Source organism: Python bivittatus, unplaced genomic scaffold (genome assembly GCF_059951505.1).
Source record: "Python bivittatus isolate LINGU-HERP-01145 unplaced genomic scaffold, Pbiv_v1 ctg000080_np1212, whole genome shotgun sequence".
In the NCBI taxonomy this organism is placed as follows: domain Eukaryota; kingdom Metazoa; phylum Chordata; class Lepidosauria; order Squamata; family Pythonidae; genus Python; species Python bivittatus.
In genome coordinates, this window is record NW_028277035.1 from 87874310 (window position 1) to 87890411 (window position 16102).

A 16102-nucleotide genomic window follows, 5' to 3' on the forward strand; every position below is an offset into this window, starting at 1 on the left:
AAATCAACATTCGTCCCACCAATGGCCAAAGCTTGTCAATCCATGTATTTGGCTGAGGCTGCCATCAATTCCTCCTGTTCTCTTTCTAGAAGAGCTCTTGAATTTCCTTTGAGGCAAGAATGCATTTTGACCTCTTGCAGAAAAGCAACAGAGCAAAATCAGGCTTATATGGCACATGTATATAGCCGCCCATCTCATACAAAGCAACTCTGGACAGCTATATTATTCCCCCACCGTGGTTAGTCATCGGAGTACTAATGTGAATATTGATAGATGCTGCATGTTTATCCCTAGGATTTGTGCCTGAGACAAGAAAGAATAAAGAAATGACACTTCAGATGGCAAGTACATATTTTCTATGTATTTTTTAAAAATCCAGCCAGAACAGTGCATCTGCTGTCCTGAATGATGCCAAACATCTTAGCCTGAGTCTAGATCAAATTTAGCTGGTATGTAAACTCAGCATGCAGTATCTGTTTGTTATTTCTGGAGAAGGCTCCTGGCCTTCTGGGAACAGCATTCCCCCAGAGATTCTCATTAGTCCCACCTTACTGGCCTTTAAAAGAGCATTAAAAACATGGCTTTTCCCCCAGGCTTTGGGTTAGGGTGATTGGAAGGGGGTCTTCTCCATGGGTGGGGGACAGAATTGGCTATCATTCCTACCAGACGATGCTGTCTTTTGGAGTTTTATGTTGGATTTTTTTGTAATTATTTTTATAGATCAAGACATCCAGGGTTGTTGAAGTTTGGGCAGCCTAGAAAATTGAACTAGGAATAAAAATGAAAATTTGTATTCACAAACAAAAACATAAATATTCAAGTCAGCATTTGGGTACTAGGGATGTGATAATTAAATGCTGAATTAGGGATAGCACTATTATTTATTATGTGTTTTTTTATGAAATTATAATACGGAATGAATGCCTATCACTTTTTTAGATTGTAGTTATTTTTGTGTTTTGCTATGCAGGTAAGCCACATAGATTGGCTCAACTCAAGTGGCATATAAGTTCTTTTAATAAATACATAGTATATCATGCAAGCAGCTTATGGCTCAGATCTACTTGCAAAGTGGATCCTCCCCCAACCTTCACTTAACACCATCACTGAGTCTTTACCATTATACTAGGTCCTAGCTTCCTCCTGCTACGAGTTGGAGCTTGGGGTAAACAAGGGACTTTCCCATGTTCCCATGCCCCCACATCAAGGGAAAAAAATGGGAAGGACGCACGATGACACATGTAAAAAGGGGAGTAGGTTTCAATCACAGAGTTATGGCTACCATCTGACCTTTCGGACCTCTGTGGACACCCTTGTATTGACAGGCCAACCTCTCTGAGGAAGACTTTGCGAATAAGTGAAGTAAAGCGGTTGTTTGCATTTTCATATGCAGCTCAAGAAAAGCCCATGCTGTTGCTGCATGCTCTGGAGATGGGACTGCTAAGGTTTGACATAGGACCGTATACTTGTTTGCTTGCTTTATTTTTCTATAAATATGGAGTCAGCCAATTATGTGGAAGGGAAGTGCAACTCAAGGACTGAGTTCACTGCATTACAAGGTATTATTCCTTTGGCAGGGGGATGACACCCAGGGAATGCTGAATAACTTTGGACCTGGAATTGAATTTTTGGAATTTGCACCGAACACACCTTGGAGCTGAAACTATCTGGGCTTCTCCCCCACCAGCCCAAAGTCCTCCAAAGCCAATGCCACTTCCCCACCCCTCCTGCATCCTAGACTTGTTTCTCTGTATCTTCCTCGCTGCAAAGCAAATGTGGTGAGGCGATAAGAGTGGGGAGACAAATCGCAGGCCAGAGCATCAATTTTTGCACTTTTTACTTTACTGGTGGAAATATAGAAGGCACTGGCTAGACTGAAACTCAGCAGCCAGGAGGCATGAGTTTTTTCTTCCAGTTCCAAGTAAAAATCTGGCTCCTGATCCATCCCATAATTTGTATCTGAGATGACATCAGAATATTTCAATTCCATGAATGCATTAGCAAGAAGTAAAACAATGACTTGCGTGCCCGGTTAGAGAAGTCAGATCTCATAAATGACAGCCAAAAGGCTCTTGGCTTAATACTTTTGAATGCTCTTTTCCAACTAATGCCTTACGGATAACCTGGACTCCAACTCCCATCCTCCTCTACCATGGAAGAATGGAGTCCATCCTAACACATCCATATGTGCAAGGTTGGGGAAGGCTGCTTCAATTAACAGAGACTACAGCCACGTTTCATAGCTTGTGTATGTCCCTCTACTTTCTTCACAATTAAAAGGGAAAGACTCCCTTGTCTCAGCAAAGCTTCATGTAATTTCCTTTGCAACCGTATGAAGGGAGTTTCCCATTGCTCATTTCCATTTTCTTTTCACTTCCTAGTTTAGTCAGGGATTTAAAAATGCTTGGCTTTTTCTGAGATCAAGTAGGTCAGCTGGGAGTTGAAATCCACTGTCAAAGTGGGGAAATATGATTGATACATACTAAGGTATTTTGGAACTTTTTGTTTTTTTTAAGTTCCATATTACTGAAGCAGAAGCCACTACTGTTGACCAAAATCACTGGAAAATACTCCTTGCCTGGGGTGCTGTTCAGCGCAGGAAGACCCAAGCTAAGCATATGACTGAAAAATAACGTTATTAAAACCGGGTCTTGATTTTCTCAAAATTATGAGTAAAAAATCCCACAGCTTTATTTTGGGTACTTGCTCCTTCTTACAGAAACATGCTGTGCTCAATGAGCAGCCATGGCATAATTATACCAAAAAAAAAAAAAATGCATACAGAAAAGAGATACTACAAAAACAGAATATGAAATATACCAAAGAACATACTAAGTCTTTATTATGATTTTTATATTCTGTAGGCATCAACCATAACCCCAGGGTTCCTTTTACATATGTTTCAGACATTGTGAATATTTCATCTTCAAAATCAGAACAACCAGATCATTATGGCACAAACATCTGTCCATTTTATTTCCAGGATCAGACCGAAGACGTGGAAGAGTGAAATTAAGTTTCAGACTTATGGCAGCAAAAGAGGAGAAGCTACCCTACAGTGTAGTGGAAGGACCGCCCAGTCCAAATTGCCACAGATGCAAGACCTGGTGCTTATTTAGGATCTCTGTGCCTAGGGTATTCAAAACATTTTTCACCACAAAGGATTGAGTTAAAGCCTTTCCTTTCAAAGGAAAACATGCTGCCTGGTATTGCAGCTGACACACATGCAGTCATTTTTAAAATAAAATCATTAAAACGCAAAATGTGAACTGATTGAAGAGGAGCTAAAAATGCAAAATTTAATAGCTAATTTCTTTTTTTCAAACTGAAAAAAGTTTGAGCCTACCACTAGAAAGGGGTCATGTTGATCCCTTGGCAAAAGATGGTGTCCTAAAAGGGACACCATGTCAAGGCCAGGATAGCCTTCTCTTCCCAGTTCTTTCTCTATCCCCGAGGGCAACATTCTTAAGGCCTCGGTGTGCAAGGAAAGCCGTTCTGCTTCTGGGTCACATTCTGCAGTAGACAAGGCAGAGTTAAAACAACCAATCTTTCAAATTTCTTTAATTCAAAATGGCTCAATGCCCTGCTCCGATCTGGCAGGTTAGAGATCTATAAATTTTTTTCTCTGGGTACATGGATGCTTAAAATCATGGACTCATTATGTCCATTTCATGTACCCCAACTGGATATTTTATACCCATACGCCTCAGAAAGACAGTCTGGGCTGGGAAACCTACCACCCACAGCAAAGGATGGGCACGCGTCCCGTTAAAAGAAGCAGGTGGGAACGTGAAGATGGGGTCCTCTGTGTCTGCATCAGTAAAGGTCACACACTCCCCCACGTAGTCCAAGGACACTCGGATTCTTTTGGGGTGTTTGCTCAGGGACAAGGCCGTAACAGGGGAAGTGAGGGCCCAGTGTTGGCCTTTCCACAGCCCCACAGCCCAGATTCCCTCCTCTGGGCTGAAGTCCATCATCCCCTTCTTCTTGGAAGGATCTCGGGTGACCCCCACGGCCCAGAATTCCCCATCACCCACTTCCAACTCCCAAAAGTATCTCCCAGAGGTGAACCCATCACAGCCCAGAACCAAAGCCCTGGAATCCAATCTCTGGGGAGTGTCAGGGACATAATGTAAGGCAGGCAGCCTGTGCCGAGATCCTCCGTCTCCTGCATTTCTTTGGTCCAGGGGCAGAAGAGCACTTGATAAATCCGGATCAAGAGCTGGACTTTCTGTGAGCAGAAAGAAGCAACATTTGTCAGCACCTTTATTTCCCCACTGCTGATGCTCGCTTGTGGCCCTGTTTACTCAGCTCAGTATCACTACATCTCTGCTGTGTATCACTAGCTATTCTGGCAACTTCCCCAAAATTCAGGAACAATGCAACTCCACCTCTGGCTGGGATTGCTGGAAATCTCAACCGCATGGAATCAGCAGACCCCCTGCATAATTATCTACTGAGCCACAAATCCTTGCATCTCCAGTTAAGGTGATCTTGGGTTCCATCTAGAGAGCCACTAGATGGAACTAGATATACCAGCAGATTAAAGCAAGGGACAAAGATCCTCAAATCCAACTCAAAGAACTTGTTACACCCAAAAGCCATACAATCTAGACTCTGAGTATTACAAGTAAAGGATAGCTGTATTACAGATAATAGTCTCACACTCCAAAGAGCATCCTGCTTTTCATTCACGTACCTGCCAATATGTCCCAGGTCTGCAATCTTGCAGAGTGTTTTTTATTGTCTCATTCACACAGTTAAGAGAGAGAGAGAAAAAAATCAAAGTGCCAATCTGCTTATGGCTAAAAAATAAAAGGGAGTTCCACACAATGCTTTTAGTATTTTAGTTTTTATAATCTCCAGCTTCCGGCTGTTTCTAACCCTTGAATTTACAGTTTTGATTTTCTATCCTTAATAACCTTGCAATCATTAGCCCTTTGGCAAAATACTCTGTCAAATAATTAAGAATGTGAGATGAATAACCCTTGTTAAGAAATTGCATTAGTTTATACACAGTACTGGAATAAAAAGAGTGATGTTTATGATTTTCCCACTCTGCATTAGCAATATATCCTCAGTAGCTAAAGCAACTTTCGTTGGAAACAAAGAACACACAGATGCTTACAAACTCAATAGATGTCTCCTGAAAACTCACCTTTATCATTCAGTGATTTCACAGTGTCTGTTCTCTCGATGGTATATGTCACATTATCTAGAGAAAACAGGTATTTGTCAAAGTTGATCAATCTGTTAGTAAAGCATTATTTTATCTTCCAGAGGATGCAACTTGCTTTTAGCAGAGTAGATCTGAGTGACTGCAGTGAGATGGGTGCTGACATGTTTGGAATACATATACATATACACACACACACACACACACAAATAACTATTCCGCCACCCCAGCTGTCGCCCACTGAATGGCTTCTAATAGCTGAACTTTCTTTTCCGTCCATATTTACTTTCCCAGCACATTCAACCTGCAGAACCATTTTGTTTTTCTTCATCCCTTTCCCACAGCTCCTGCCCCTGATCACACTCTGACTTAACCCTGTAACAAGAACTCAATGCTTCCATTTGCCATGTCATTGTAATGGGGTGTGTGTGTGTGTGTGTGTGTGTACACCCTGCAAATCAGCCTTTTCTCAATCTGGTTCCAACATATTTGAAGTGCAAACTTCCAGATGAGCTGAGACTTCCCTGAGGCCAACTCACCTGGGAATTCTGGACCCCAACACACCTAGAGGGCATTACAATTTGAGAGCGCACTCAGGACAACTTAAAATTGAAACATCAAACTCTAACTTTCCCCTCCCTGTCCTCCAAGATAAAAGAATCACTGTCATGTCATCACACCTTCACTGTTGTCCTGGGTTAAGGGGCCTATAGCCACTAAGTTTTATGCTCATTGCAAGTGTACTGGGATTTCAGCAGATCATTATGGTGCAGTGTTCTTCCATTTAGATTTGGGTTAAATGAAGTCAGGAGACTTCAAGGGCACAGTGATGATTCCCAAAAGCTGTCCCACAGTACTACACACTACTACTCAATTTTGTCACAAGCGTTTAGAATTCTTCAGTACAAGTAGTCCTCGCTTAACGAACACAATTGGGATCAGTAACTCCATCACTAAGTGATGCGGTCATTAAGCGAGACATCACATTACCACAACTTGCGATTTTACTGACTGCTTCTCCATTGACTATGCTTATTGGAAGCTGCCTGTGAAGCCTGCAAATGGTGAACATGGGATGCTGTGACAGTCATAAACACCTGCCAGTTGTGAAGGCCCAAATCTCAATCACGTGACTGCAGGGACACTGCAATGGTTGTAAGTGCAAGGACCGGTTGTAAAGTTACTTTTTCAGCACTTTCGTAACTTCGAATAGTCGCTAAACAGGGCAGTTGTTAAGCGAGGATTACTTGTATAATCCTGGCAACATTCCACTGAAAGTTGCAATATTCGACCCTCCTCTAGGATTCTTGTGTGAGGTCAGAAGGCCTCCAAAGTCATTCACTTACGGCAGCTTTCCCCACCCTCACAGTTCTCTGATGTGTGGACTTCAAGTCTCCGAATTGCAAAACCTGCAGGACCATTGCTGAGAATTCTGGGAGGCACCCAGATTGCAGAAAGTTACATGCATTAGTCCTGCTGGCTTAGAAACATGTAATCAATGCAGGCTTTTATCTTATTTACGATTCTATTTGTTAGACCGATATCCTGTCTTTTCATTTAGGAGCATAAGGCAGCAGGATATGACATTCAGCAGGCTTAGTAACCCCACCTTCCCTTTTCCTTATTGCTTATCACAGATTTTCCAGAAGTAAAACAGGGGCTCCTCCTACCTGAACTGGCATTCAACACATTAAATCAAGATTTAAAGACTAGCCTTTTATAAATAAATAGCACACAAAATGTCTTAGGATGAGTATATTTTTTTAAAAATTAACCAGGCCAACAGTAACCTGAGTTAGCAGTCAGAGTTCACTGACTATTTAATCCCTTTTGCATACCTTGAAATCTATTCACAGTTTCCTTCAGAGCCACCCCTTTCTGTGACAACAACTCCAATCGCTCTTCCAGCTTGGATGTCGCTTCCTCAGACGGCTGAAACTGTCCTGCGGTGCATCTGCATTTTTAAAGAGCAAATTTACACCACTTATGAAAAAAAGTCCAGTTTGTCATGCTGTGCATTTTTCTTGTGTATTTCTTATAGACTAGACAAAGAAGAATATACTAGCCTAGAATCCTAACCCAAGGAATGAGGCAAAATGCATACTAGATTCTAGCACCTCACTTTTATTGATGTGTTTGCCTTTCTTGCTCCAGAAATGCTATTTCAAGCATGTAAGGAGATGTCATTGCTTCAGAGGGCAGATTTTTGAGTGCTGTTAAATGACATCAGTAATAGAAACTACTGGACTTTTTCTGTAATACTCCAACATCTATTTTGATATGTGCCCTGGAGAATTCATGGCACATTATGCTCTGTGTTATTTAGCATTACCAATGCAGAGTGGCAGCGACACTATCCTAAAAAAAAATCTTCCTGCTTTGTCACATTTATCGTTTCTCTCTCTTTATGGCAACTGAGCCCATGTTTCCACTTTCCCGGTGGGACTAGATGGTTCCACTGATGTGAACTACAACTCTGTTTCCCTGAAAGAACCTCTACTGCCCTGATTTTAGCAGGGAAGAGCAACGAGTGTGACCTTTCCTTTGTCTACAAAACCCAAGAATGGCGCTTTAGAATGGAAGACCCCGCTGAACACTACGGCCAAGGGGAAGGGGCAGGCAGCGCGGGGGGGAGGAGGAGAACCACACCTACCTGGTCATGTTTTTTTTAATGTCCTGGAAGAGAAAAAGAGAAAAGAAAAAAGACACTGAGCCTCACAATGCTCTACACCGGCGGTACATCACTGGCTAACGGGGAGCATGCCTCAGCACCCTTGTCTCGGGCTGCTGAGGACTCCATGAGCGCTGTCCAAGGCATGACAGGTGGAAGCTTTGTTCTAGCCTCGGGTGCTTACAAGGCAGGGGGAAGTAGCCTGCCCCCCCAGTCACCCTCAGGCTCTTACCTGTAATCCCCGAGGTGGAACATCTGGTGTTTGCTTCAAGACAAGAGGTGGGGGATGCTCCGGTTACACACGGGAGCCTTCGGGCCACGTTGCTCTCCCTGGTGCTGCAACTGTTTCTCTGAGGAGAAGGGCTGCCCTAATTCTTTCAGCAGCCTTCTCCTCCCCGAACTGTCCGCCCACCCTTTCTGCCAGTGAGCAGGCTGGCTTTGCGCCCCCTCCAGGGCCTGCCCACCAGCTATACCTTGCTTTACCACCCACATGACATCTAAGTGTGCTGTCTGGTAGGCACACCTAATGAAGAGGAGGGCACATCTTATTTCAGCCCAACCGAGGCAACTGTGCCTTGCTTCCACAAGCCCAGGCCCAGAAGGAAGGACCCCAAAGGGCCCCCCCACAATGCCCCATCCCAGGATCACGGTGCCTCTTCACCATCACCCGTAGTGCCTCAGAGAGATTCTCTGCACGTCACAGGTTACCTAAAAATCTTGTCCTTGTTGCTTGTGATCAGAAAGCTGGTTGCAAAATAATTAAAAAAAAAAAAAAGGATTCTGTGCCAAGAGATCAAGTGCGCAGGAGGTGCTGCTCGATTTTTAAAATAAACCAGCCTCACATCCTTGGAATAGCTACATATGTTGTTCGCCACGGAGTGGACCACAGGAAGACCCTAAGGAGATCCCAGAAAATGCAGGCTTTTTTGCAGGCACACATACTCCACAACACCCTCTTGTTCTTCTCCACAAAAGAAACCCCGCTTGTTCACTATATACACAAGTTAATTCCCCCCACCCTTGTATCCTTGACGGCATGCACTCATCCGCTTTATTCCACAGACCGAACGTCAGGAGCAACATCTAATCCCATCCCGTAACTGCAGCGGCTGCAGCCCAAGAACCCAAGCACCCTTGAGAGAACCCGTATTAACAGGACAGTACGTACTAGAGGTCTGCATGGCAGCCATACCCGATGGGTCCCGACATGAACCTGAAGGAATGGGGTCATCCAGGCCAGCTTCTCAACAGCCTTCAGGTCAGGCTGAGGGACCTGGAAGTACATCTGCCAACAGCAGAATGCTATGGTGTCATAGCATTCCGCAATGGGAGGAGCTACAGAGCTCCAACTCTCCCTTGTAGAAGTCCAAGGGCACTCCACAAGAGCACAGACCAACCTAGTAAGGTCCCCCTTCATCTTCCCATAGAAGGTCAGTTTCACAACACTCCACAAGGGTGGGAAATACTCCCGCCCATAGCACTCAATTAATCTGGGTTCATCATGAACAGCCACATCAACCAGAAGGGCCAATGCCAGCACCTGTGCAGAGTAGAAAGGGAAGGGGGGACACTCTTCAGAAAAGCCCCCATTACCTGTCTGTGGCCTGTACCCCACTGTCCCCAATATGTAGATTTTTTTCTAAGGAATAAATGAATGAATCCTTGCGCTGGTTCTAGTAGGGATCACATCCAAGCTCACATTTGACCAACTGCGTCTGAGGGCCAGGAATTCACAAACCTCACATCCAGTGACTTGGGAGCACAATGCCAGGGCCTCTGACCCATCGCTAAGCTCACCTCCAAGCCAGAAAGAGAGATCTTTGTGATCGCAAAGCCTCACCTGCAAAAATTCACTCGCTGGTTGCTTGCACTTCATCTCCATCTCAGTGATGACATCACCAAGACGGGAAAGTTCTTCCGAGAGTTTGGTCAGCATGTCATCTTTCTGCTTCTCTATGTCTTTATCTAGTTCTTCTAGCTGGGTCAGCAGGCGTTCCTCCTGATCTTTCAGAAACTGATGCAGGTGTTCAAATTCAGTTACGATGTCCTTTCTTTCAGCTTGAACCTTTTCCTGTAAGGACCAGAGGCAGGATGAGAAAGGAGCACAGGGAACCTTCCCAGTGAGGCATATAACCAGAATATCATTACAGGCTGAAGGACCCAGAATGCAAAACTGGCTGTGTTATAGCTGCTGCACAATGGACAGTGCAGACACAAAAGAAATGGCCATTGTAAATTTTGAAAGAAAAGGGATAATCAAAACACCCAAGGAGAATTTTTGCGGGGGTTTTGGGGGTGGGTGAAGAACATGTGGGCATTTTCTAAAGTTGGACCTTTCCTTTTCATATGAGTATCACCCTTCTCCCCACCACTCCCCATCATCCCCAATATGTTTTCTTCCCCTGCCAAGTGAACCTGGAGCTACTAAAAATCACATTTGGCTACCATTTAGCATCTACAAACCTGCTTCTTCAGCCCCTGAAAGGCTACTATCTGAGGCAAATGGCCTCTTCATCTAATAAATAGGGCCCAACTACAGAGGGCAACCAGTGTGATAAACTCAGAATATTGTTTAGACTGTCAACTACTTGTCACACAGTCTGCCACTGGACGGCAGAAAACAGGCCATCCATTAGGCCAGTGTTGTCCAAACTTGGCCACTTTAAGATGAGTGGACTTCAAGTCCACTCATCTTAAAGTGGCCAAGTTTGGACAACACTGCTTTAGGCAAACAGCTAAATAATCTTGTTTTACAAGACTGCCAGTCCCCAAAAATATAAAAACAACTGTCTCCCCTCCCCACAATCTTTTCTCTGTATACATGCATACATACATACATACGATTGCTCCTAAACTTGTCTAAATTTAAAGGTGCTGTCATCAAGTAACTGCACAAGCTAAATACAGACCTATGCTGTCAAGGTTTACAGAATTGAGTAGCTGGATTTGTGTATCACACTAAGCCAAACCAAAGCAAATCCTTAGCACCATGTCTGAACTCAATCACCGCATTACTTGCATTATAAGATAGGAGTTAGAACCGTTCCCTCCTTCACTTAAAAGGAATAGGAATCCCAGAGGAGTGAATTCATTCTGACCCATAAATTCAAGCCTAGCATCTCTGCTTGTGACAGCTAATGGCACCCACCGTGTATTCTTGGATTTTCTTCTCGCCTGTCAGCTTCTGACTCCACAGATTGTTCTTTTCTTGCTTCAGAATCTCTAATTGTGCCTGAACCCGCTCCTGAATAAATAAAAATGGCTTGAGATAGGAGGAAGAAGATTAGAGGCAGTAAGACCTTGGAAATTATAGCATAGGCAGGCTGCGTTCATATAATATGCTAATCTTTGATCGACTGAATTACCTCAACTGGCTAGTTCACACAACACACTAATCCATAAATGAAGCACTCTGGATGGGTCTGCACACAAACTAGATAAGCCTTTCTCAACTGGGGTTCACCGAGAAGTCGCTAGGGGTTCAGCAAGAGATCGTGATTGACTTTGCAGGCCACACAATGCTAGTTGTAGATATAATAATTTGTATGCTGAAATCCTTGAGATCTGAAAATTATTTCAAGGGTCCTCCAGGTTGAGAAAGACTGAACTAGATAATTGCAGTATAGATTAGAATGTTGTTGGGCCAATATTGCTTATCTATTACAAACAGTGTCATAATGGCTATCCAAAAGGGATATGTGTACAATGCAGAATACTGAAGTCTTCCCATCCCCACTAGCTTCAGTGCTCTTGGCTTTTTAGGCTGCATAATTGGTGATAGACATAAAGCTAACTCCTGCTTCATTAGCACAACCCAAGGGCCTTATGCCACTGATTCTACCTGTATCCAACCCCATATTTGCACACTGAGATTACCAATGGAATACACAAAACCTTGATATCAGACACCAGAGCTCACAATACCCCATTCAGCTGCAGCTTTTACTTAATTAGAACTAAAAACAGACCAAAATAGAAATGTTGACTCTTGTCAAAGAGAGGTTATCAGCCTTTTTTCCCCCCAAGTGATAACTGGGCCAGTTAATGGGAGTCTATTTTTCTTGAACAGCAGGGTGTGGTGAAAATATTGAATTTTAGGAGTCTCAGATTCAAAACTTCAATAAATAAACTTTGAACAGGGAAAGGCCATAAGTTGTAGGTAGTGACCATATTGCTTAGCAACAGCAATCCCAGTATTCCCCACTGCCGTCATTAACCAAATCCCACTGGTTGCTAGGCAAGGACCCATCCCGATCCAAGCCATTCCCAGTTTGGTCTTTCCCAGCCCTGAACCTTAATAAAGTAAAGGACTGCCTCCTCTGCCTCCATCTCCCCCCCATCTCTGCCCTTTTGGCCGCCCTGCATGGCAGCACTCTTCAGCGGTAGCAGCAGCGCTGGGGATGAAGTAGAGGCCCGGGGCCTTCAGTAGTTTCAGCCAGTCGCCAGCACCCATGAGCCTCAACTTCAGCCCCAGTGTCACCAAGGAGTGCTGCCTCAAGTCCTGCGCCGTGCCCAGCCACCCCAGTGCAAAGCTCCCACTGCCCTGAGCTCTGCAGGCTCCACCACACCCAGGTGACCTGAGGCCCTCCAAAGTATTGCAACAACAGCACAAGCAGTCTCAGGAAAAAGGCCTGGCATGGCCAGCAGCTGCCTCACATAGGGCCAGACGAGGTGCACCTCGTCTGCAGCAGGAGGAAAATGGCTGCGGTCAGCTGAGTGCGGCAGGGGCTGTGGAGCACAGGGCTGTGGGGGCTTTGCACTGTGGCAGCTGGGCGTGGCACAGGGCTTGAGGCGGCACTCCTCGGTGGTGGTGCTGGGGGTGAAGTCAAGGCCCAGAGGCAGTGGCAGTCAGCTGAGACTGCTGAAGGCCCTGGGCCTCTACTGCAGCCCCAGCCCCACTGCTCCTGCAGAAGAGTGCTGCTGTGCAGCGTGGCCAAAAGGGCAGTGATGGGGAGGGAGATAAATGGGTGGGGAGAACTGAAGCACTTCTGCTGGTGCTAAGTGCTGGTGGGTTGTCAAGCACCTGAATTTTTATCACGTGACTGCAGCGGTGCTGCAACAGCCATAACTTCGGGGACCAGGCATAAGTATTATTCGTTCAGCACTGCCATAACTTTGAATAGCTGCTAATTTTAGTAACCCGAGGACCACCTGTGGTGCAAATGTTCTTCCAGAGCTTAATGTGGCTGATGGTTGAATTTTCAGATGCTTGTATAAATTTGTGAAGTAAAAGTAGTTTTTTAAAAAAATAACCCATCAGACACTAGTGTACAATAGTCTCCCAACCAAGCACTAAGGCCTAATGCTTAGGTCAACCAGGGGCCACTAACTTATAAGAACATAGTGGAGCAAGCATAAACAAATATAACAAAACAAGAATTTCTCTTCTGAACCCAGTCTTGTTAAAGGAACAGAAGAAAATATAGTAAATGTTAAGATCAATCAGTATAGAATGTATGAGATTAAGCTACAAATGGAAATATGCTTATTTAAGATGTTGTGCATTCCATGTGGTATACTAATGTGCATATGAACTGTATGCATCTTAGCTTTCAGTGCTATAAAAAGGGAACATTAAAGATTAGTAGCTTGATAGGCAATTGCTGCTGCTATACTTGGCCCAGAAGGCAGATACTTTGATAACGTAAACAAACAAGTCAAATAAAGATAAATAGCAACAGTCTCTAGCCTTTCAGATCATTGCACAAACGTGTTTAGCACTTCTGAGATTGCTGGGCACCCTTATTTGTAACCTTCCTGTCAACACAGGAGGTAGCTTGGTCAAATTAACACTTAAAGGACCATACTATCAATTTACAATTCACTCACACCCTGGTCACCTCACGATTGGACTACTGCAATGTGCTTTACATGGGGCTGCCCTTAAAGATCACCCAGAAGCTACAGCCGGTTCAAAATGTAGTGCCATGAACAGTCATGGGCATTTCTCACTGTGCCCGTGTGTCACTACTGCTAGTGAGCTGAGCTGGCTGCCAGTTGGCTTCTGAACGCAATTCAAGATGCTGGTTGTTATCTTTAAAGCCCTTCATGGCATAGGACCTGGTTCCCTGAGGGACCGCTTTTCTCCCATTGTTTCTGGCTGGCTGGTACCTTTGGACAGAACATTTTTGGTACCTTCTATTAAACGCTGTCATCTTATGGCACCTAGGAAGTGTGCCTTCTCTGTCATAGTCCATGCCCCCTGGGACAGCATCCAAGAGATACAAATGGCACCTGCTTGCCTGGGGTTCCAAAAAGCTCTTAAAACCTGGCTTTGGTACCAGGTCTGGGGTTAATGTTTGGGGGGGGGGCGGCTGTGGTGCTTTGTTTTAATGGTTGTTTTTAGCGCAGGCTACCTTGTTTCATTTTATGTTTTTAATTGCTTTAATTTAGTATTATATTGTGTAAGCTGCCAAATCCTCTGGAATGGGTGGCTCTATTAAATCATCACCACGTTATTATTTTACAATGTTGGGAAAACACATCCTAAGCTGGAAACCAGAATTTTAACAGATGCTGTTTTTGTCATGCATTTCCGATAAATAATTTTCCACAGCACCCAGAAAAAATACAAAAGGCTTGTCTAAAAACGAAGGGGACGGGGGGGGGGGTTAGACGGAGGGCCCCTTGACTGCCCTTACCCTGTAATCCCGGGCTGCCCTCTCGACGTGGAAGATGGTGTGAGCGCGGTGCTCCTGGGATCGGTCGCAGTGCGCGCAGATCGGCGTCTGGTCCTCCTCGCAGAAGAACTGCAGCACGTCCTGGTGTTTCTCGCACAGCCGCTCTCCGCTGGCATCTCCAGCCGCTCCGATGGCGGCGGGCGCCCTTCTCGCGGTCGGGGAGGCGGCTGGAAGAGGCGCCGGGGGCGGTGTGGTGGGGGCGGCCGGAGACGTCGGGGTCGGCGCGCGAGGGAGCAGCGGAGGGGTCGGCGGCGGCGGCGTTGGGGACGGCGGCGGCGGGGCCGCGGGCGCCGCGGCTGCGGGCGCCGGCAGGACGGCTGTCGGCGTTGCCACCGGCGGCGGCGGCGCTGCTGTTACTGCTGCCGCCGCCGCCGCTGCTGTTGTTGCTACCCCTGCGCCGGACGGGGCGACTACTGTGGCTACCGCCGCCACCGCCGCCGCCGTTCCGGGAAAGGAGTCGAGCCTCTGCCGCTTGGGCCTCTCCACCACCAGGTTGGCCAGTAGCGGCGGCGGCTTGATGGGCCGGAGGTTCCTCTTGCGGGCGCTGGCGCCGCACTCCAGGCAGGAGATGTTGATCTTCGGCTCGCCGAGGCGCTGCCCGATGCAGGCGGTGCAGAAGTTGTGGCCGCAGGGCAGGCACACCGGGTCCGGGCAGTAGACGCGGCACAAGGAGCACCAGGTCTCGCTGGGGTAGCGCGGGCCGGCGGGGATCTCGGCGGGCGTCGTGCCGGGCGGGGGCGAGTCGGGCGGCGATGGCGGGGAGAGCAGGCAAGGCGGGGCGGGCGGCAGCAGCGGCGGCGGGAGGGGGCCGCCGACGGCCAGGCCCGGGTGCTGCGCGCCCCGCAGGCGGCTCCGGAGGAGCCTCTGCTGCAAGAGCTGCTCCGCCGACATCCCGCCGAGGCCTCCGCTCATGGTGCCGGCCGGGCGCGCACGATGCCCTCCGCTCGCGAGGACGGCGCGGAGCCCTTCCGGCGAGAACCCCGATTGGCCGAGCTGCCTCGCGGAAGGGGCGCGGCTGAGGAGTCGACGTTCCGGAAGTGCGCCGTGACGAGAGACGTTAGGGCGGTAACGCTTGGAGCGCCGGAAGTGGGGGCAGAAGAGCAGGAAGTCCCCTTTTGTTGGAACTCAGTTCCTGTTACTCCTGCTAGTCACGCTGGGTGGGGGGGAAGGGAATTGTAGTCCGGGCCGCTGGAAGTTGCGGTCCCCAAACAAACTAGCAGGGCGATTGTCTGTCTGGTTATTTGAATCACAAACGAACCACAGTTTAGCCTGGTGCATTGCGCAACGCTAGAGCGCTGGCTAGTTATGACTGGGTTGAATCACTAAACTTGTTCATTCTACACTTCTAGCAGCAACCCAAAAGCGAGATTTACTGAGTGACATGACCTGGTTCACATATCCTGCTAAGCAAAAATATGATTTGCTTGTGATTTTATGTGGTAATGTTTTGTAAACCTTGGGTTACAGCTTAAAATCACACTCAGTTCACTATTATTTTATAAATCATTAAGCAAATCGGAGATGAACATGACTATGGTGGGATATAAATGTAATGAAGCCAGGCATACAGTAAAA

At 46.5% G+C, this 16102-nt stretch overlaps 1 protein-coding gene across 6 annotated transcripts; it reads right to left on the reverse strand.

Annotated features, from left to right (window-relative positions):
* Positions 1 to 2810: 2810 nt before the first annotated feature.
* LOC103060480 (E3 ubiquitin-protein ligase TRIM15-like) lies at positions 2811 to 15544 on the reverse strand. 6 transcript variants are annotated; one of them, XM_088134556.1, is made up of 9 exons: positions 14489 to 15454; positions 10996 to 11109; positions 9688 to 9918; positions 9016 to 9132; positions 8080 to 8112; positions 7830 to 7852; positions 7015 to 7130; positions 5159 to 5215; positions 2811 to 4231 (listed from the first exon to the last, which is right to left on the reverse strand). In XM_088134556.1, exons 1-9 carry the CDS (start codon positions 15437 to 15439, stop codon positions 3648 to 3650), a joined length of 2226 nt encoding a protein of 741 aa, XP_087990682.1. In that variant the 5' UTR covers positions 15440 to 15454; the 3' UTR covers positions 2811 to 3647. The 6 variants fall into 6 exon arrangements, 5 of the variants coding, with proteins under 5 accessions (XP_087990682.1, XP_087990678.1, XP_087990679.1 ...); XM_088134552.1 differs by lacking the exons at positions 8080 to 8112; positions 9016 to 9132 and having other exon boundaries at positions 14489 to 15539; XM_088134553.1 differs by lacking the exons at positions 8080 to 8112; positions 9016 to 9132 and having other exon boundaries at positions 10996 to 11091; positions 14489 to 15538.
* Positions 15545 to 16102: the final 558 nt, after the last annotated feature.